This window comes from Garra rufa, chromosome 7 (genome assembly GCF_049309525.1).
Source record: "Garra rufa chromosome 7, GarRuf1.0, whole genome shotgun sequence".
Taxonomy (NCBI): domain Eukaryota; kingdom Metazoa; phylum Chordata; class Actinopteri; order Cypriniformes; family Cyprinidae; genus Garra; species Garra rufa.
Window position 1 is genome coordinate 25,222,496 of NC_133367.1, and position 24,494 is coordinate 25,246,989.

The following is a 24,494-nucleotide window of genomic DNA, read 5'->3' on the forward strand; positions in this document are numbered from 1 at the left end:
ATTAAGACTACAAGCAAGCTAAATCTGGCAAATTGAGCTCATTCACTTATTTTACAACTACTTTCCCGCTGACGAGTGGCAGACGCCCCTCCCATGACGCGAATTCGCGTCTGTTGTGAAGTAAATTGGTGTGAACGCCCCATTAGAATTAGAAGAGTTGCCTCATAAGAGTGATTCATTCAGGTACTGGAATACCACCGAGTCATACGATTTATACGTCAGGATCGTGTTGTATGTTTTTAATCGACTAAAAAGATGTGACTTGCATAATTTGGTCAGTCAAGAATAAAATGACATTATGCTGTATCTTTTTGATTCCCTAAAAACACTGGCTCATATGAGTCATTTGTGTGTTCAAGAATCAGACAAGACCGATTACACTAGGTTTTTCATTGACTAGAAAGAATTATATTTTAAGGTTAGACGACACTGAAGGTGTTGCATATTTATGATTCACTAAAAAGAACCGGCTCATAAGAATCATCCGTTCGTTCATTGTAGAAATTGGTAGGTTATATTCCAAGTGTAGAATAAATAGATTCAGCGCATAGTGGTGCGGTGGTCTGAGAAACTTTCGAGCTTTTCCGTCCTTAAAAGGAGCAACGGGAGTATTTTCTTCATCCGTGCTCAAATCAAGTATAAGTTCTTATAGAAAGAACAACCGTGTTAGTTTTGACAAGCTGCCTTCAAAGATACTTGAGCTCTATTATTATAACGACTGCAGCCTTGAAACCTGCTATTTGCTTCGAGCTTATCGTTGAGTTTAATGCGTGTTCAAAGACAGACATTACCATCACACGCTGAATGAAAGGGCTCGGGAAAACACGAGGCCACGGTTACAATTACACCAACGACTATAATGTTCAAGTACCGTAACTTAACTATAGAGGCCAATTACATCTCTTAAGATTGAGTGACTTCCTCGGGGCTTACAGAACGGAGATACAAGCAACTAATTGTTAAGAAATTAAACCGACATTTTGAAATACTTACCGAATTCATGGCTGTAAACAGTCAGTCGACTAGCAGCCATTTTCACAGCTGTCTCCAAACGCCCACGGCACGACGCCTGCTGCCAGATACACTCAAAATGAGACTTCGGTTCACAAATGTGCCGATTTTTGCAGTTCACACTTTGTTGGTTGTCAGGGAGAGAGCATCGTTGGCACTTAATTTACTTTTGTGAAGCTGTTATAAAAAAAAGCGGGTATTTTTGTCTCGGAATAACAATCTGCACGGCACTTACTGAGGAAGACTAATTGGAAAGCTGCACTTGAGAGAAATTATGAAGAAAACGAACAAGCTAAAGCAAAATTAGTCTTTTATTTGTTCTGCTCTTTGAAATCGTGTTTACATTGTAAAAGAATAATGTACAACCCACTACTTTTGTGTTTTAAAGTCCATTCATTATAGTTTGTGAAAAGCAAACACTGCTCTAACATTGTTAGATTTTCTTTACACACTGCTCCAAAAATATATATATATATTTATATTTTCATAAGCAAGAGAGTAGTTTACATCATGTATATGTCAAAGAGGTAGAATACTTCAATCAAATAAGATTCTCCCAAAACATATATATACACATAATTCATAACACCATCCGGAATGTACAGAGTGCTACAGGACTATTAGATAGAGAACAGTCAATCATAAAGATGTAACAACTGCATACATTTGCACTGGAGTATTTGATCAAATAGAAACTCATAGGTTAGTTTAACCCCAAAATTAAAACGGTTATCATTTACTGACTTTCCTCCGTGGAACACAAAAGGTGATATTCGGAAGAATGTTCACGCTGCTCTTTTCCATTCAATAAAAATAAGTCCAAACATGCACCATATAAAGTATTTTCTGCTGTTTTCTGAAGAAATATGATACTGGAGTTTACCAAACATGTGCGAAAGCTAAATGTACATCGTAATTTTTGTAATTTGTAGCTTTACAATTTAAATAAAATAATTTGTTTTACATTATGATCGTAAATGGCGCAATCTGGCGCAATCATATTTTGATGAGCGATTTCAATTTAATGTAATTTGAGAAACATTTACTTAATTACGCATAGATATCTTATTCACCACAAAACTGACTTGCAGTACTTTTATGGTGCTTTCTTCGTCAAAATTCTTCGAAAATGAACTGAAAAAATGTTTGCGTTCTGTGGAACACAAAAGATGATGTTTGAAAAAAAAAATTTTCACGCTGCTCTTTTCCAATCAATGAGCATAAGTCCAAATGTGCGTCATATAAGTATTTAATTTAATTACATTTAATTGTTTTTTTTATGACGTTTTGCGCCAGATTTTACATTATGGTTGTAAATGACGCAATCATATTTTGACAAGCAATTTTTAAATTGAATGAAATTTAATAAACACTTCACACTGGTCTTTTCCATTCAATAGAAATAAATTCAAACACGCAGCATATACAAGTATTTTCTGCTGTTTTCTGAGGAAATATGTTAACATAGTTTACCAAACGTGTACGATAGCTTTACGTGATGAACAAAACTAAATGTACATTGCTGCTGTAGCTCTACAATTTAATTTAAATACACACAATTGTTTTTTATGAAGTTTTGCGCCATGTTCGACATTACGATCGTAAATGGCACAATCTGGCGCAGTCATATTTTGACGAGCGATTTTTAAATTGAATGAAATTTGAGAAACTTTTTATACAATTACGCAAAGATATCTTATTTACCATGAAATTGACAAACTGCGGTACTTTTATGGTGCTTTCTTCGCCAAAATTCAACTTCGAAATGAGCTTTGTGCATCTCGTAAAATCTTATTTTGTGTTTCACAGAAGAAATACGGAATGACATGAGGCTGAATGTATTGTAATTTTTGTGCGAAGTAAATAAGTATAAACTCGCTGGTCACCTTTAAGAACACTGTACGATAAATTATTTGCACTAGATTGTAAACATCAAATAACCAAATTTCAGATTAGTTAGTACTAGCGCTGTCAAACGATTAATCACGATTAATCACATCCAAAATACGTTTTTTGTTTATACGTGTATATTTATTACGTATATATGTAAATACACACACATACAGTATATATTTACATATACATTTTCTTAAATATATACATGTTTGTGTATTTATATGTACATAAACATACACTAAAACTTTTATTTCGGATGCGATTAATCGCGAATAATCGTTTGACGGCACTAGTTTGTACATTCATTATGTGCACTAACATAGGTTTTGTTATGCATATTATCGCCTACACATAAGCTCATCTATTGTAACAGTTTGCGATTAATTGCATTTCTATCGTTAATGTATTGTTTTGAGCTACTTTATGCAAAAACGGTGTATGTTAAAACCAGCAGCCACTCACTTGTACATTGAGAGGTTATATATATATATATCAGATGTGCTGGTGAAATGGACACTCGTTAAAAAAAAAAAAAAAGTGAAGTGTCGACAGTTGTGTTCTCAACAGCCCTTGACGCTCTTGAAATGTGTGCAAGCCCAGATCTGTATTCGTTTAATAATAATGCACATTGTGATGTCACAACGGCTGGGAAAAAAAGAAAAGGAGTTCACCGTTACTCATACTGAACAAACAAAGCCCTTCATTTTCGAGAAAAATAAGTTTGCGTGCAAATGAGTTGTGGACTCATTAGCCGTCCACCGTTGCGTGGAGACAAACCCACCTTAGACCCCAAATGAAGAAAACAGACACTCTTTATGGCTTTCGCGGGCAGCGAATCCCTTTGAAGATGACACGTAGCTGTCGAACCATTTTACACCTTTCAGAAATAGCTCTCGCACTTGATATGTTGCTCAGTAAGTACACTCAGGAGACAAAAACGTGATAATTACGTCCCTAATCCAAAGATTCACAAATATCAACAAACCCCGTCATTGAGCATAAGAACTGTAGATAAAATAGTACAAAATTTGTTATCTAAAAATATTTACCTATGTAAATTCATACATGGAGAGTATCTCTTTAAAAAAAAAAAAACTAAATGAAAAAATAAAAGACATTTTGAACAGCCATGGCAAGTTCGTGTCGTGTTTAACAGCATGCAGCAGGACGTATCATGACCGTTCGTTCCGTCTCAAAGCATTTCCTTTCGGTCTTCGTTCCGAAGTCAGCCAATTGGTGGTCACAGTGAAGGAGTCACGGGTCGGAACCAGGCCAGCAGCTCGGGACGGGGGTTAACGGAAGGATGCGGCTTTAGTACTGAACATACTCAGACTGAAGGGACTGCGAGAGAGGGGGAGAAAGAAAAAAAACAGAAGATGAAATGATTACGATGCCGAACCTAATTACAGAAAATTACGTGGCAGAGGGTAGTTAAATAATAGTCTAAAAAGCCTGAGACATTTCTATCACAGCCCTCGCTGATGTAAATGAGGGTGAGATGAGAATAAAAAAGTCAAAGCTTGGAGAGGAAATAATTAGCATTAAATGTGTGTGTGTGTGTGTGTGTGTGTGTGTGTGTGTAGGGAGGGGGATCAGAGTTTTGGAGAAAAAAAAGCCACTTAGGTTAGAAGACACAGGTGTATAACATGCATAGCTGAATGCTAATTATTCGGAATTGTGCAACAGTGGGGGGGGGAATGAAAAAAACATACAACCGACAAACAGGAGCAACAGAGTATTTTGTTCTTTGTGTTGTCAGTTTACTAACATTTAATCCACGTTCTAGTAACAGCAGATTTGCATATGTGTTCACACTAGCGCTGTCCAACGAATAATCGTGACTAATCGCATCCAAAATAAGTGTGTGTTTTTGTTTATATATTGTATGTTTACTGTGTATGCATTTATATATTTAAGAGAAGTGTAATGTTTATATATCAATAATATTTACAAACAATGTAAACAAATGCGATGAATCGCAATTAATCGTTTGATAGCACTAGTGCGAATACATATGCAAATCTGCAGTTTTTTATGATCATTAACATAAAAAGTGTTGTTATATCATCACTTAAACATTATTTTGTTGTTTGTTTACAAACATTTGATCAACTTTCTAGTAACAGCAGATTTGCATATGTATTCGCACTAGTGATGTCAAACGATTAATCACGATTAATTGCATTCTAAAATAAAAATGTGTTTATATAATGTATGTGTGTGTACTGTGTGTATATATAAGTACACACACACGCTTTAAAAATATTTACACACAATGTAAACAAAAACTTGGATGCGATTAATCGCGGTTAATCATTTGCCAGCACTAATTCGCAAAGATTGCGCATATGATTACACAACGTTGTTTGAACAGGAATCTTGAAGGAACATCTCAAAAAACGTGAGAATTTACATTTGTTTGTAAACATCCTAATAACTGATGATTTTACAGTAAAAAATGTGCAAAAAATGATCGATTTTGAGCACGTACAACTCTCGTTAAATTAGACTTTTTGTATTAGTTTGTACATTCATTAGGATTGTTAACATAAAAGGTTTTGTTATTAATATCATCGCTTAAACATTATTTTGTTGTTGTTTACAAAAATGTTTACAAACATTTGATCAACGTATTAGTAACAGCAGATTTGCATATGTATGCTGTCAAACGATTAATCACGATTAATCGCTTCCGGAATAAACATTTGTGTTTATATAATGTATGTGTTTACTGTGTATATTTATTATGCACACACACACATGCATTTACATACTTATGTTTATGTTGTGTTATGTTTATATATAAAAAAATATTTACACACAATGTAAACAAAAACTTATTTTGGATGTGATTAATCGTTTGACCGCACTAATATGCACAGTGCACATATCACATTGTCAAAATCAACTATAAAATTGTGTCAAAAATAACAAAATTTGAGTAGAATACAACTGTTATTAGCAAGTACTGTCTACTTCAATTTTATTCTTATTGACCCGATTTTTCCCTGTAAAGTCTTCAACTTTCAGAAGTTCAAAAAACATTAAGTAGCCATTAAGTGCAACGTTTTACAATTATTGAATAAATATGATTTTGTGTTATAATGAGTAGTTGGGCAGTTGACAACACTTACTAAAGCAACCTTTTCAAATTATTTTGCTAATAACACAGAATCGTATTCATTCAGCAATTGTAAAGCGTTGTGCATACAGCTACCATTTTTTTTTTAATTTCTGAAAATTGATGACTTTACAGAGAAAATCTGAGTCAAAAATAACCAAATTTGAACAGAATATGATTGTGTTATTAGTGAGTATTGCCTACATAAATTTGGTTTTTCCACTGTAAACTCTTCAATTTTCAGAAATTCAAAAAACGTTAAGTAGCCGTATGCACAACATTTTATGATTATTGAATATATATGATTCTGTTCTCTCAAATGTGAGTAGACAACACTCACTTAAGCAAACTTTTGTAATTATTTCACTAACACAGAATCGTATTCATTTTTTAATCGAAAAACGTTGTGCATACAGCTACTTAACTTTTTTTGAACTTCTGAAAATGGACAAATTTACAGTGAAAAATCGGGTCAAAAATAAGAAAATTTGAGTAGAATACAACTAATATTAGAGAGTACTGTCGACTTAAATTTTATTCTTTTTGACCCGATTTTTCCCTGCAAGGTCTTCAACTTTCAGAAGTTCAAAAAACGTTAAGTAGCCATATTCTGTGTTATTATGAGTAGTTGAGGACTTGTCTACTCAAATTTGAGTAGGCAACACTTACTTAAGCAATCTTTTCAGATTAGTTCACTAACAACAGAATCAAATTCATTCAATAATCATAAAATGTTGCACATACGGCTACTTAACGTTTTTGAACTTTTGAAAATTGTCTACTTTACAGTGAAAAATCGGGTCAAAACAACCAAAATTTGAGTAGAAAACGTTAAGCAGCCATAAGTGCAACGTTTTACAATTATTGAATATATACGATTCTGTGTTATTATGAGTAGTTGAGCAGTTGTCTACTCAAATTTGAGTAGACAACACTCACTTAAGCAAACTTTCCAAATTAGTTCACTAATAACACAGCATCGTATTCATTCAATAATCGTAAAACATTGTGCATACGGCTACTTAACATTTTTTTTTTTGATATTCTGAAAATGGACAAATGTACAGTAAAAAAATCTGGTCAAAAATAACCAAATTTGAGTAGAATACAACTGTTATTTGCGAGAACTGTCTACTTAAAATTCATTCTTTTTGACCCAACTTTTCTCTGTAAAGTCTTACAGTCTCTTATGTTTACGTAAGTCTTACGTTTCTTGAACTTCTGAAAACTGATAACTTCGGGTAAAAAAATCGGGTCAAAAATAACCAAATTTGAGTTGTGAGTTTTAACTGTTATTAGCGAGTATTGCCTACATAAATTTGGTTGTTTCTGACCCGATTTTTCACAGTAAACTCTTCAACCTTAAGAAGTTCAAAAAGCGTTAAGTAACCATAAGCACAATGTTTTATAATCATTGAATATATATACAAATCTATGTTATTATGAGTAGTTGAGCAGTTGTCTACTCAAATGTGAGTAGACAACACTCACTAAAGCAACCTTTTCGAATTAGTTTGCTAATAACACAGAATCATATTCATTCAATAATCGTAAAGCGTTGCACATACAGTTACTTAACGTCTTCTAAAAACTGATGACTTTACAGTGAAAAATTGGGTAAAAAAAATGACCAAATTTGAGTAGTCAATACTCATTAAAGCAAACGTTTTAGATTATTTTGTACTTTCATTATGTGCGCTAACATAACAAAATTGTTTTTTCATTTCGTAGCCTACACAAAGCACTAAACAAACAAAGCAACAGAAAGCATTGTTTCATTTAGTGTCTGTTTACAAATGTTTTAACAATGAAATGTAATCATTTCATAATCGTAAAACTTTGCAGTTCTATTCTACGGATGTTTGTTCAGTAAATATAATTGAATTTATTAAACTAATTCGATAATGCGTTCAGCTACCTGAGAATATATTATAGAGAATCTAGAATTCTGACGTACAGAACATTCTAAGAAAGTTCTTCATCTTTAACGAGAGTTACATTTAAAATTGGACAACACGGCAATGTTGAGAAATGAGAAACTATGCTAATTTATTATGACATAAAGTTGCTATTTTTAGCAGCAAGAAAACGGATGGCATCTCGACTCTAATGACCATTAAGTTGGATGCCCTTTGAGGATGAGCATTGAACAGAGCACAGTGCTGCTGTCAGCACAAGACGGAAAGCGATATTTATCATCGCTGCAGTGAAACTTTGAGTCACTAATGTTAAGTGTGTAGGCGTCGTGATGTTCTGAACAAAGACAGCACACTACACTCTAAAACGAGGATGATACGAGCAAATCATTAACCACATAAACAAGAGAAAGTGCCTAGAAAGTTGTGAAATCACATGATTAACATGTACAGTATCATATGCACAAAAAAATCCCTGACTCACAATGGACAAAAGGCACCAACAGGAAGCAGCAAGGGGAACTACCGAACTCCCTCGAACAGGACAACTTCCAAGAGGTCTGGAGAAGATCCAAGAACAACAGACCACTAAATTCAAGCTCACGACCTTTCCATCCGACAGGTCACGCGATACCACAATGCGTTTTCATTGCATCGGTCAAACATTTCTTATAACTCTAGACCTCTTCGACATCTTTTTTCAATCGAAGCTCTATAAGGTGCAATTATATTATTAAAATAAAAATAGGCATGGTCACGGACGTCCACATAATATTAGTTGAACCAAAATGCAAATCAGTTTTTGCTTAACAGCTTTAAGAGTTTGAAGGTGAAGCGAAGACTACCTGAAGCAAGGGATGATTTGTTTGACGGATTCAAACAAATATTAAATATTGCAGGATTGTTTTGGAGCATACACCCCTCCCTTTGCATCAAACAGCAGCATTGAGATGCCATTAGTACTTGTTAGTAGACATGTTACTGGCCAACCAAACTAAAGCTGTCAGCCTGCCATCATATTCCACATGTTTTAAAGCCTGTATTATATCTCCTTGATCTGGCTTTTTAATGTTTATTTAGTATTAATTTTCATTTCCTCTGAGCATCAGCGTGGGATGCAATCAGAGAGTTAAAGGGCAATGGATTAGCTCAAAATGACAAAATTAGTCTCATCCTGACTATTCGATTAAAGCTCACTTGACAATGGTAATTAGGTAAATATTAGATCATTTGGATGAGAGTTTTGCGAGAACACGCTAGAGACTAGAGAGTGAGTGACGTGCATGGGACTTTGTAATTGGTACAAACTGATTAGATGCAACATGCTCAAGAAAGTGTATAAAAGACTTGGTTAGGAAAATCTGAAGAAGGGTGCAAAAGATTGTTAGATTAGAGTGAGGTAGTGAGGAGTTTAAAAATAATAAGAGGTTTGTCCAAGAAAAATGTACCATGATAACCAGTTTCCACCAAAACACAATTGTTAAGATTTTAAAACATAATAAATACATAAAGAATCTTGTTTGAGCAGTTCAAGATGATTCTAGAATTAGAAATATAATGTCATATAATATAAATGTAAAATATAAGTAAAATTCATCTTCAATTTTTTTTATACATGTCATTAAATATTTGGTGAATAAGTAATCTTTTAATTTAATTGTAGTCATTTTCTGCATTTTATTTTATTTTTTTATTATTAACATAATATATAATGGATAAAATTGAATGAAAATTAGATCTTCCGTTTTTATTAATTCATTGTGAATATAAATGACATTAAGCAATTGTTCTATTAATTTATTAAATATTTCAGATGTGCAATACGAGGTCATATAACCATTACATTAAAATTTTAAGTTAATCGATTAAAATAAAATGGTTAATATGTATTTACAATTATATGCACTTAGTTATTTAATAATAATAATAATTGTAATGGGCGTATAAGTTAAAATAATTATGTATTTTAAATAATTTACATTATAAACATTTATTATTTAAATTGTAAACATAAATTATAGACATTTTCAGTAAAATTTATCTTCTTTGCACAACAAATTTAAATGTCATATTTGTTGTTGTATAAGTATATTAATAACTATAAATAAAAATAAATATGCATTTGTCAAATTTGTGTCAAGCTTTACCTTGAATACACTTTTATTAATTAATTGTAAACAAACTATTAAACAACTTATTAATTTATTAAATTCAAAATAATTTGAATATAACCATTACATCAAAATTCAAATTTAATAAATTAAAATAAAATACTTAAATATGTTATTATAGTCACTATTATTTAATATTAATAACATCAATTTAATAATTATAATGAACGTATAATCATTTTAAATAATTATGTATTTAAAATTTACATTCATTTCTTTGAAAATTATTATAATTATAAACCTTTAATATTTAAATTATATACTAATTATAGACATTTTCAGTCAAATTTATCTTTGTTTTGTATCTTCATATTTTTCAGTAAATATTTAGTGAATAAGTGTTTGTTTTATTTAATTTATTTTTAATTTCAAATTTAATGGCAGAAAATTCGATCTCATTTGTTATATATATATATAAATAAAATAATTTCACATTTTGTTTCATTTTATTTAATTTCAGTAATTGTATGCACATCCATTATTAACATAATATATAACTATAACATTTAATGACAGGAAATGAGATCTAACATTTATGAATTAATTGTAAATATAAATTACATGAAACAACTGATTATTAATTTATTAAATTAAAAATATTTCAGAAATGTGCAGTAAGTCATAACCATTACATCAAAATTAAAAGATAATAAATTAAACTAAAATGCTTATGCATTTACAATTATTTTATTTAAAGATTTATTATCTTCAATCTTTCTTTTTCAGTAAATATTTGACGTTTATTCTAAGCGTTTATTCTATGTGTGTGTGTGTGTATGTGTGTGTGTATATATATATATATATATATATATATATATACACATACACACACACGCACGCACGCACGCACGCACGCACGCACTATTTTTAGCCCATATTGGTTGGCATATTAGTTACTATGGCATTTTAGCAGAAACCGGCAGTTAACATGGTAAATGTTCTGAAATGCTGCTGCTGAGTGTGTTTATCTCGGGAGGGTTGATGGGATGCGAGATGACTTACAGGAATGGAGCGGCTGAGGTATCGTGCCGAGAGCCCGCTCAGCCCCGTCGGGGGGCTTCTGTGGTGCCCCGGTTCACTGGCCCCCAGCCTTCCGCTGGTAGAATGTCCACTGGGGCTGCTGTTGTTCAGGTTGTAGGTCAGGCTTTTTGCCCCGCTGCTCGGGCTCACCCCGTTGCTGTTGGGGGTGCTGGTGCTGTTATACCGATTGTTGTTGTTGACCTCGTAGTGGTAATTGTGGGTGGCGATCGGGGCGCTGTAGCCCGTGCGGACGGGGTGGGAAGTGAACGAGGAAGGGGAAGGCGGCTTCCCAGAGCTGTTGGCTTCGCCGTTTGGTTCGTACAGGTTACCCAGAGAGCTGGCTAACCTGGTGCTGGAGGATGGGAGGGAGGGAAACACACATAAAGGGTGGATGACAGGGAGGATGATACCCATATCTATACCGGTAATGATAATGGGACAAGGAACTGCATGCATTCTGGATGACACTGTATTTTTGCTGTTTAAAACATTAAACTAAGCCTGGAGTAGGGCTGGGCGACTTATTCAATACTGACAATCTTTCTAATCGTTTTTAATGCAATATTGATTCGGCAAAGTAGAGAAGTAGTTAAAGTAGTTAGAATTATTAGTGCATTTTTTCCATACACTACCAGTCAAAAGTTTTTGAACAGTAAGATTTAACTTTTTTTTTTTTTTAAGAACTCACCAAGCCTGCATTTATTTGATCCAAAGTACAGCCAAAAACGTACAATTCTGAAATATTTGTTTCTATTTAAAATAACTGTTTTCTTATTTGAATATATTTTAAAATGTAATTTATTCCTGTGATTTCTAAGCTGAATTTTCAGCATCAGAAATCATTAAAATATGCTGATTCGCTGTTTTATTATTTCGCATTTATTATTATTATTAATTTTTAAAACAGTTCATTAAGTTTTTTTCAGGATGCTTTGATGAATAGAAAGATCCAAAGATTCCATATATCTGAAATAAAACGCTTTTGTAACATTATAAATTATATCATTCAAAACCTTGGAGTCAGTGTATATATATATATATATTTTTTTTTTTTTTTTTTTTTTGGGAAAGAAATTATAGAAATTACTTATTTTGCAAGGATGCTTTACATTGAGCAAATTTGATGATGAAGACATTTTTATTTCAGATAAATGCTGTTATTCTGAACTTCTGTCCATTAAAGAAACTTGAAAAAAATCTACTCAGCTGTTTTCAACATAATAATAAAAGGTTTTTTTTGAGCAGCAAATCATCATATTAGAATGATTTCTGAAGAATCATGTGATACTGAAGACTGGATTAATGATGCCAAAAATGCAGCTTTTAAATCACACGAATAAATTACATTTTAAAATATATTCAAATAGAAAAAAAAGTTTCTTGAAATAGTAAAAATCTTTCAAAATTCAAAAATCTTATTGTATATTAAAATGCTTAAGTTGAAATTAATGTGGACACATACTGCTCTTAGTATGTATTTTTATATTTATGAATATAAAAGTAAATTCTTATTTAGCTGCATTCTCAAGTCAATCTTTACATTTATTATGCAACTACTAAAAAACAGTTTAAATTAAAATGCATTCTTTAATTTTATTTTTACATCATATTGTATAATATATGATAAACTATACTTTCTCTCACTCTAAGTTGACATGTTTTTTTCTATAAATAACATTTTTGTGCTAATGTTTTGAGAACACTGATAACCAGAGTTTTATATATAAAATGTTATTTCTGTATTTCATCCAAAATTTCTTAATTTGTGTTCCGAAGATGAACGAAGGTATAACAAGTTTGGAACTACATGAGGGTGAATAATAGTTGACAGAATTTTAATTTTTTACTGAACTAACCCTTTAAAGTTTAAATCACCCAGCCCTAGTTTGGAGAGTGTTAAAACGTACTTTAAAACATGGTTTGAACACTACTAGAAACTAGTAGGTAAGCACTTGGTCCAAAAATACACTGTTATGACCCGATAGGTGCTGGTTTGGAGAGAGTGATACAGCAGTGGGTAGGTGATATGGCTCTGGGTATCGGATTACATAAACAACAGGAAATGAGTCGCTTGAAACCACCAGCACAGAGCAACCAACTTGGTTTCTTGCGTACGGCTCTCTGTTTCAGATCATGGGGTAATCACAGAGAGGAAAGAAGGCCACCAGGGAGCTGGGAGGACAGATAGATGGGAGAGAAAGAAAAAAGGAGGAACAGGTTATACGAAAGAGCTGGAAATAAAGACACAAAGAGTAAGAGGTGGACGAGTGAGAGAATAACGCAGAAGGAAGAAAGAAATGGAAAGTGTAGAGAAGATTGGAGGAAAGCTGATTAGAGGGAGGTCAGGCTCACCTCTTGAGGTTGGTTGATGAAGATGAAGAGCGGCCAATTCGCTTGGCAGAGGCAGAGACGGAGGAGGATGGTGGGACTTTAGAGGATTTGAGGGGGGAGATGGAGCCCTGGCCAGCGGCTGCCACTTTCACCCGGCTGTAAAACACAAAATCAGCTTAATAAAAATGCATATACGTTTTTAACCACTAATTTTTTTGAAAAATGACAGATCATTCCATTAGATTTATTCCTCGGCTGGGATTGGGTAGAGCCCTTTGAACCTGCATTAGAACTGCAACTTGGACCTTAAACTCGTTGAACCCCTACTGAAGTCCACTATATGGAGAAAAATCCTGGAATGTTTTCCTCAAGAACCTTCATTTTTTGACTGAAGAAAGAAAACCATGATCTAGTGAAACAATCGGTTTAAATTTTTTTTTTTTAAATAAATAAAAAAAAAAAAACGTACAATTTCTATACATTTTAACTTCAAATGCTCGTCTTTTGTATTCCGGTTCAAGACAGTTAGGGTAGGTTGAAAAAAAACTCCCATCTCATTTTCTTCTCCAACTTCAAAATCATCCTTCGTCGCTGTTTTACCTTTTTTTGTAAAAGACGTTTGATCTTCTTTCACTCTGTAAACACTGGGTCGGTACTTCTGCCGCGATTTTGAAGTTGGAGGAGAAAATGAGATGGGAGTTTTTCGACCTACCTTAACTGTCTTGAACCGGAATACACAGAGTTCAGACAGAGCTAGACAAGCATTTGAGGTTAGAAAGTATATAAATTGTCATTTTCTTTTAGAAAACAACCGGTCGTTTTGCTAGATAAGACCCTTCTTCCTTGGCTGTACTTCAGAGCCCTTTGAAGCTGCATTCAAACTGCATTTTGGAAGTTCAAACTCGGGGGCACCATAGAAGTCAACTATATGGAGAGAAATCCCGAAATGTTTTCCTCAAAAAACATAATTTCTTTACAACTATTATGGAAGCAAACTTAACTTTGGAATTAAAACTTGAAGTAAAAAGAAAGCAAAAGCAGGTCTGCAGTTCATTTAAATGTGCACTGAATAAGCAAGATACCAGAATTCCAGGCGGCTACTGTAAACCTGACTACTGAGATATCTGACTATATCATTTGATCAGCAAAATCTACTCCCACACAGAATTCATGAAAAAAGCCGGACTGTCTGTCCATAATGACCAAAACTTCCCATGCCTAAGTGCTCAATGTTCCCGCCAAACACATCTTCTGGGAATTGAACGGTTTAAGAGAAAGTTTCGAAAATATCAGGAACTCACTTTCGCTTCATTCTGCACAAGGGAACCAGAGCATTGTGTTTTTAAAGAGGCTTTGTTTGAGAAAAAACAAAACGGGGAAAGTTGTAGGCGAGGATCTAACAATTCTGGAATTCAGTCATTCGGCGCCATGGCCTAGTAATTAGTGCAAATGCTCCATATATGAATATATAACTTTTTGCTCATACAGGAATACAAATCTCCTTCGAATTTAGTTTCAGTGTCTTTTTTTTTTTCAGGTCTTCATTCTTCAGTGCTCTTTTCTTTATTAGTTGCTCTCCCTAACTCCAATCACAATCTCCCACACAGTTTCTCCCTTTTCACCCACTCCAAAAACTCCTCTTTGAGTCACAGTTTAATCTCAATGAAATAACCGACAAAATGTGAAAAGCAGTGATGCAAATGATTGATTCATTAATTAATAACCTTAAATTAAAAAAAAAAGATCAAATACATCAGTATTTAACGTTTCAAGAGCTCAGGATTTCACAAGAACTCAAGTTAATTTTTAAAAATGCACTCGCGTGCATTTCATAGATATTATAATTTTTTTTAATTAATTCTGAATTAAATGCTTTACATTTTTTATGGGAAGAAAAATGTCTGTATATAATTTTTTTATATGTGAAAATTCACCCTTTTTCATTCAGAATAAAAAAAAATACATAAAATTGAAATAATATTATATACAATATAAATTATATAAATAATAAATTATAATAAAATGTCCATCCATCCATTTTCCAAACAACTTGTCTTATGTCACTGGGAAAATATAAATATGTCAAAATGTATTTGGACATTTTGCACATATTGTATTCATCTTAATATAAAGTTAAAAGTTCATTTAACAAAGTAAATGTAAATATGAATCAACTAATATAATACATTTTCAAAAATCTTTAAAAATTGGTTAAATATTAGTCAGTTTTATGCAGAAGTATTAAAGTTTTATACTTTGCGTAAATTTAAAAAAAATAATTGAATACATTATTATTTTATGTGGCAACTAATTTAAGAGCTTACGTTACAATTAATTTTAAAAATGCACTTGCATGGACACATTTTATATATAATATTTATTAATTTATGTATTTTTAATATATGTTATAAATAATGAGTTTATATATATGATTTTTGTTTAATTTAATTAATAGCATGTATGCTATTTTCTAATTAAATTAAACAATTTATAATGGAATAGATATAATTTATATAGATACCCAATACAAATATAATAATAGAAAATTATATAAATAAAATATTAACTTTAAAAGTGATATATATATTTATCAGAAATATTTAAATATAATTAAAATGTATATATTAATAAATACTACATTTTAATTATTTAATAAATAATTAATTTAATTTAAATTAAAGGAACCGTATGTAAGAAATTTATTTCAGTTAATCATAAAATGGCCCTGACATGTCACTAGACATTAAGAAATCATGTTCATTTCAAATACTTATGTTTTATATAAAACAGTATGCAGTATTACATATACATAGTAATTTAACATTCAAAACTATGTGATTTGGATCCATGTAGTTTTTTAATAAAGGCTTATTATTATTATTATTATTATTATTATAAAAATGAGTAATTTGCAAATGCTTTATAATCATTTGCAAGATGGACCTTTTCTATGCTGTGTTGGACAGCCTAAACATTCAAATTAAAAAATAAAAATCTATGTAATATGAAAAAAATATTTTCATAAATGTGTACACATGTGAAATATAAAATACCTAGTCAATTGCAACTAATCCATAAGCAGTTCTCTACAAAAAAATGGTCAAAATTTTAATTAAGCTCGTTCCCTTTCTATCAGCTAAACACAAAATAAACAAACAAATTTGCCAAGAGCTCATCCTTCATTCTTGTGAGAAAGAGCTGCGACAGGAAGAGTAGGAGGGCCAGTTATGTCCGAGAGGCCTCTTCAACTCGCCGCTCTTCATGGGAAATTAATTAAGGACTGCGCATTTGCTCACGAGGGGGTGTTTAATTTACATCTGGGTTAAACGTGCTAAAACGAGGCTTGTTCAAATTATCGACCACATCATCATGCACAACGAGGATGCGGCGTCCTGTTCTCATCGAGCGGTACTTGAAGATCTCGTTTTATTAGCGTTGTGGGCAAGGAGGGGGTGAAAATGAAGATACGCCAGGGTATAATTTGTCTTCGAGTGGCTAAAGTACGTAAAACGGAAAGCACAAAGCAGGCTGTGTTTGTTCTTTGGGCTATTTTTGTTAACTTGGAGAGGTCTGAGGTAAAATAGCTAGTGTAGTGAGCCAACAGCTTACGCAAACCATTTAGATAAGATTCAAAAACAGGCCACATAACCATTTTCCAGGCTTAAACAGGTGGTTGTGCTACTGTGGCTTTAAGACTATGTAAATGACCTTTGTTATGGCCTTTAAAGAGAACGGACTGAAAACTTGGAAGATGTAGTTACCTGAGAGGCTGAGATGCAGACCTAGAGTGTATCTTCATGTCCTCGAGTCTGTTGGAAGAACATTGAGATGTCACTGGGTTCAAGTACACACTGCATGGTTACATAAACTGCATTTGAAAAAAACTGAAAATGCAATTGAATGCAATGCTTGTGCTCCAAATGCAGCACAAAATGATGCATACTACATTTTTTTTTGAAAGAAATTAGTATGTAGTATGCATGCTTTGCACCCTATGAGCATTTTAGTATGCATTCAATATGCAGATTATCTACTAGACTTGCTAAACTGTGCAGTATATAACCAGAGCACACTGTGCGGAATACTATATCCCACAATGCAAGACGCTAAAATGTATATTTCTGATGTAACATGAGTTTTCTAGTTGCATACAAATTAGTCACGTTTAGTCACATTAGTATATATTATGAACTGCGCAGTATGCAATAAGCAATCGCATTCAAACTAAACATTTTAAACAATTAGTATGTAGTATACATACTTCGCACAGTATGTACTTTTAGTATGCATTAAATACCCGGAATGTTTACTACATTTGTAAACTGTGCTGTATACAAGCAGAGCACATTACATAATATTTAACAAATACTAAATCTCAATGCAATGTGTACAAATGACATTTCTAGACATATTTCTGAGGTAATATTTGCACAAAGTAGTGACGTTTGCATACTATTTGACTAAAAATAGTACACATTATACATTTCACATATCATAGCCTGTAATAAGCAATCTTGCTAGTAGTCAAATTAACCCTTAAAGCTAAGGTTTACAACTGTTTTAAAGGATTTATTTTTAGGTAGTATGCATATTGTGCACAGTAGGTTTATTTTTAGTATGCTTTAAATACTTAGATTAGCTAGTGCTACTACTTGCTAATCTGTGCAATATATAAACTGCTATTTTTAATTACACACACAGACTATTTTATCAATTTAATATGTATAGAAATAGCATTTCTACGCATTTTTGCATTACAAATGCAGAATAATCTAATTTCTGAGGTAATGTTTGTACTCTAGTTGCACTTAAATTAGTTAGGTCCCTTTTAAATACGTTGCATACTATTTCTTTCTAAAAATAGTACTAAATTAACTAAATGGTAATTAGTATGCATACTGTGCATTCTTAGTATGACAAATTTCATCAGACTTCCAATTATACACTGTACAAAAATGCTGAAAAAAATATTTTGTGCTTAAAACTGCAAGTTAGTCACTGATTTAACACAAAAAGTAAGGCTATTTTATAACAGCTTAAAATGTTTTGCATACTATTTTGTCAAAAACAGTACATAGTATATACTGCATAGCATGAAATACACAATTTGCTAGTATTCCATTTCAAACGAAGCATTAAAACTAAACATTTTAACATTTTTTTAAGGATTAGATTGCAGTATGCATACTGTGCACAGTATGTTTATTTTTAGTATGCTTTAAATACCAAGATTATCTAGTACTACTTGCTAAACTGCGCAGTGTATAAACCACAATTTTTAATCGCACAAGACTATTTTAACTATTATGTATAGAAATATTTCTATGCACATTTGCACTACAAATGCAGAATAATTGCATTTCTGAGGTAATAGTTGTACTCTAGTTGCACTTAAATGAGTGCGGCCATGTTTAAACTACTTTGCATACTATTTTTTTTCTAAAAGTTGTACATAGTATACATTATACACTTCATAGTATGCAACAGTATGTTAGTTGTCCATTTCAAACCAAGCATTTAAACATTTTTGAAAGAAATTAGTATGCATACGGTGCAAAGTGTGTGTATTTTTAGTACAATATATTTGCAATTTGCTAGTATTCCATATCAAAATATGCATTCAAACGAAACATTTTACACAACTGTTAAAGTAAAGTATGCGGTATGCATGCTATGCACAGTATGTGTATTTTTAGTATGCGTTAAATACCCAAATTGCCTACAGTATATAATTTACACTGCATAGTAAGCTATAAGCCGTATGCTAGTATTCCATTTCAAACATTTTTTTTTTTCAAATAAATTAGTATGTAGATTGCATACTGAGCACAGTGTGTTCATTTTTAGTACGTATTTGATCAGACCTCCGAATGTTACAAGTTTGTACAAAACTGATTAAATATGTTGAAAAAACATTTTGAGGTTAAAACTGGAAGATAGTCGCTGAATTAAGAATGCAAAAAGATATGGTCATGTTAAAACAGTTTAAAATATTTTGCATTCTATTTTCACAAAACAGTACATATTATATATTATTATACACTGCACAGTATGTAATAAGCAGTATGTTAGTGTTCAGTTTCAAACTAAGCATTCAAACTATACATTTTACACAATTTTTTAAAGCAAATTAATATAGAAGTATGCATACTGGGTACAGTACGTGCATTTTTAGCATGATACATTTGATTAGAAACTGATTAAAAATGCTGGGAAAAAACATATTGAGGATAAAACTGGAAGTTAGTCACTAAACTAAGAATACAAATATGTAAGATCCTGTTATAACAGTTTAAAACGTTTTGCATACCATTTCCACAAAAACATTAGAGAATATAAAAACAGTATATATCATACACTGCATAGTATGCAATAAGCAATTTGCTATTATTCCATTTCAAACTAAGCATTCAAACTAAACATTTTAAACAAGTTTTAAAATTAATTAGTATGCAGTATGCATACTGAGCGCAATAGGTGCGTTTTTGTACGATATATTTGATCAGACTTCCAAATTTTACAACATGCAAGTACAAAACTTTTTGAGGTTAAAACTGGAAGCTACTCGCTGAATTAAGAATACAAAAAGTAAGGTCGGGTAACAGTTAAAAACATTTTGCATACTGTTTTTACAAAAATAGTATACAGTACATATTATACACTGCATAGTATGCAATAAGCAGTATGCTTGAGTTCTATTTCAAACTAAGCATTAAAGCTGAACATTTCACACAATTTTTCAAGTAAATTAGTATGCAGTATGCATACTGAGCACAGTATATGCATTTTTAGTATGATGTATTTGATCATATCTCCAAATGTCACGTGTCAGTACAAAACACCAAAAATGCAGAAGTATGCTAGTGTTCTATTTAGTATGTAGTATGCATACTGAGAATGTATGCATAGTTTTAGTATGCATTAAATACCCAAATCAACTACTAAATTTGCTAAACTGCGCAGTATACAACCATATTACACTGTGTGTGAACACTCGATCTTCCATTTTCTAACAAATTAACATTATTCAATAAAAATAAAGATGATTTCAGTTATTTATTTGATTCAACTTCCAAAAGTTACAACATTTTGCCACAAAATTGGGGGAAAAAATATTTTGAGGTGATAACTGGACACTAATTGCATGCAAAGTAGTGTAAATTAGTTTAAAATGTTTTGCATACTATTTCCACAAAAGCAGCACGCAGTATGCAATATACACTGTATAGCGTGCAATGAGCAGTATGCTTGTGTTCCATTTCAAACTAAGGCGATATAAAAGCAGAAAGCAGAATGTTTCTCGAGGGTCCGCCCATCCTGAGGTAAAGGGAAAGCATCTCTCCAAGATGCCATGTTACTATGCCAACCAGCTCTGCGCCTAGTACATCAGCGCTGTGTTCTTTTGTATTCATTTCAGCTCGGTGTCTTGCATTTAAGAGTGGACTGAAAACACTAACCGTGGCCTGGCGTCATTTAGCTCTTCACTGAGCTAAAAGCTAATGGAAGTTGAAAGAGTCGTGATAAAAGGCTTCATTCATGAACGGAAGGAACGAGTGTCATTTATGTAATGTGGCTCATTACACTGCATATATGGAGACCTGAATAGATGATGCCATATTGGTCTTAGACCAGCTTTGCTTTTTATGTCAGGGTTGAGATTCATGGCCAGAATAGAATGCTGCAACACAAAATGCCTTTGAACGCAATTTCTAATGCAAAAATGATGAGTTGCATTCTCAGTGTGACCACAGGGGGCGCTATTGTGGTTTGTGCTATAGTTAAACCAATTAACGATTTAATTTATGTCCAGGCTGAGATTTAGGCCTAGAATGCTGAATCACAAAACACCTCTGAGAATGCAACTCATAATTGTTGCATTATGAATTGCGCACAGTGTTGCCACAGGGGGTGCTATTGCAGGCTGCACTATAGTTAAACCGATTATTGATTTGTTTTTTGCTTTAGAAGGCCAAAGGAATAGTTTATGGCTCTGGCAAAGGAATACCTTATGGCTCCGGTGGTCGCAGACCTTGGTTGCCGTCGACCCTTTAAGGCACGCAGTTTGTCTCCTTGCGTCATACCAAGATCGTTCTCTGCGTAATCATTCTGTTGAGAGATAGAAAACATCAATGTTTATTTACATAAATATGTTTCATATTTATATACAAATTTATTTTATATTTTGTAGATTTTTTTCCTTCACAAATGTAGTGATTATGACCCTCTCCAAGGTTATATTCATCTTCTCAGTCAGGTTTCAAAAACAATAAACTACCAATATTGATACTGATATTAAAACTGCTGCCAATATTAGCTTAAATATTTTCTTAATTACTTTCTTTATATTAGGCTTTTTTTTACTCAACTGATATAGTTTGTATGACCAACTCCAACATTATACTCTTTTTCTCTGTCAGTTTTCAAAAATAATATTGGCTAAAAGTAGTAAAATATTGATATTAAAAATTTGGCGAAGGTGATAAATATTTTCTTATTTCTATTATACTTTATATATTTTTTACTCAAATGTATATAGTAGTTACGACCAACTCCAACATAATTCTATTTTTCTGTCAGTTTTCAAAAACAAAATATCGGATTAAAGTAGTAAAATATTGATATTTAAATTTTGGCCAATATCACTAAGGCAATAAATATTTACTTATTTCTATTATACTTCATATATTTTTCTACTCAGATGTATATAGTAATTACGACAACATCCAACATAATCTTTTCCTACTCCAATCTTACACTTTTTGTCTGTCAGTTTTCAAAAATAAATATCGGTTTAAAGTAGTAAAATATCGATATAAAAAATTTGGCCAATATCAATGGCAATAAATATTTACTTATTTCTATAATACTTTATATTTATTTTTACTCAATGTATATACTAGTTATGACCAACTCCAACATTATACTCTTTTTTTTTTTTTTTCCTGTCACTTTTCAAAAATACTAAAATCGGTTTAAAGTAGTAAAATATCGATATTTAAATTTTGGCCAAAATCACTAAGGCGATATATATATATATATATATATACATACACACACACACATACACACACACACACACACACACACACACACACACACACACACACACACACACACACACACACACACACACACACACACATTTATGTTTATATATATATATATATATATATATAACTCAATGTATATAAGTAGTTGCAACCAATTTTTTTAACATAGATGTATTTAGTAGTTATATCCCTCCACAATATTACACTTTTTCTCTCTCAGGTTTTAAAAACATTAAACTATTCAGTATTAAAATACTGATATTAAAATTCTAGCCAATTTTTCTGGTAAAAATATTTTTGTTTCATGGCTGATAAGTGCCGACATTAAAATTATGTATTATTTTGTCTAAATAAATTCCACTATTTCAAAAAAAATATTAAAGGAGCACCTTCTGCAAATTACTATGAATATACTTTGTTTTTTTTGAACATTGTTTTCGGTTACTATAAATAATACTTTGACTTTATGCAAAATAGATTTATTTATTTAGACAAAAATAAGCACTAACTCAAAATTGAAACACTGTCTATGTGTCTGAAAGCTCTCGGATTTCATCAAAAATATCTTAATATGTGTTCCAAAGACGAACGAAAGTCTTACAGGTTTGGAACGACGAAGGTGAGTAATTAATGACAGAATTTTAATGTATGGGTGAACTAACCCTTTAAATATCCATAATCAACCAAAAACAACAAAAATCCCTAGTATATCGGACGAAAGTTAATATGCTACCCTTATAGTGAATTGTGCATTTCTAATTCAAATTAAAATCAAAAATAAAAACTGGCTCAGCAGGCCTCACCTCCTCCATACGGTCCAAGCTGTGTGATTTAAAGATGGAGGTGTTGATGGAGAGGTTGTCCATACTGGAGATGAGGTGAGGCATGGATCTGTCCTCATACTGCCGCTGTTTGGCACGGTGAATATCTCCATGTGCCCAGAGACTCGCCTGCTTCCTGTACAGGTACAAAATGTAGAGTTCGCCATCAGTGTCCTGTGCATATCTTGTTTTGCACAAATAAATCAGCCGTATGGGAAGAAATCTGGTCTCAGACCGAACCATTCATTCAGTGCCAATGCTAGATAACAGACACTATGTGTCCCGCACGCATGAACGGAATCTCACACGTCTCACAATGGCCTAAGGAGGAAAATATGCCTGAAGATAACATTTGTTTGTCCCGCGGTGGGCATTCTTTCGTGCTACGGCCTGCAACGTTGTGTCAGCCCAACAAAACACTTGAAAGATTAGCTTTAACTGACCTTCACATGACCGGTGCTCTGTTTTAACTCAAACATGACAGAAGTGAACCATGGTCTGGTTATATGGCACACGCAAGGTCTTATTGATACACGAACGCTGAATCAGATGTACACTCCTTTTCCCAAGTCAGAGTTGGATGATTCAGTCAGATCTTGAACATCTGTTTAGTGAAGGAGTGCGCCCTCGAAAAACGCTCTTACGCTTTGACTCTGAGCCAAAGTTAAAGCACAAAGAAGAGGACGGTTTTAAAGGGATGATTCACATATACATGTAAAGTACCCCATTATTTACTCACCCTCAAGCCATCCTGGATGTATGACTTTCTTCTTTCAGATAAATACAATTGGAGTTTTATTAAAAAATGTCCTGCCTCTCTAAGCTTTATAATGGCAGTTAATGGCTGTTGAAATTTTGAAGTCCACTGTTTATGAACTCTAAATATGTAACAACAATTTGTAATAAAACTAATGCACAACTATAAAATATACATATGTACTACTATAAATATCTATGTTAATATTGGAAAATATTTGAACAAATAAAAAAGGTAAATATATAAGTAAATATGAAATATATTTATTTGATAAATATTAAAAATACAATATAGACTCCAAGCCTTAGTTAAATAGAATAAAAAAGAGACATAACTATGTATTAAATTTCCCATATTTAAACATAATATGGGAATATATATAAATAATTAAAATGTATAT

General features: G+C 32.4%; 1 protein-coding gene across 1 annotated transcript in view; it reads right to left on the reverse strand.

Moving 5' to 3' along the window:
* Positions 1-1,304: 1,304 nt before the first annotated feature.
* Positions 1,305-24,494, reverse strand: part of cdc14ab (cell division cycle 14Ab) — a 75,659-nt gene continuing 52,469 nt past the window's right edge. Inside the window, exons 9-15 of the mRNA XM_073843625.1 lie at positions 23,610-23,727; positions 23,320-23,473; positions 21,472-21,572; positions 17,228-17,275; positions 13,488-13,622; positions 11,118-11,487; positions 1,305-4,248 (exon numbers count right to left, since the gene is read on the reverse strand). Of these exons, the coding sequence (XP_073699726.1) occupies positions 4,219-4,248; positions 11,118-11,487; positions 13,488-13,622; positions 17,228-17,275; positions 21,472-21,572; positions 23,320-23,473; positions 23,610-23,727 (956 nt within the window). The 3' untranslated portion in view covers positions 1,305-4,218. The remainder of the gene's footprint in view (positions 4,249-11,117; positions 11,488-13,487; positions 13,623-17,227; positions 17,276-21,471; positions 21,573-23,319; positions 23,474-23,609; positions 23,728-24,494) is intronic.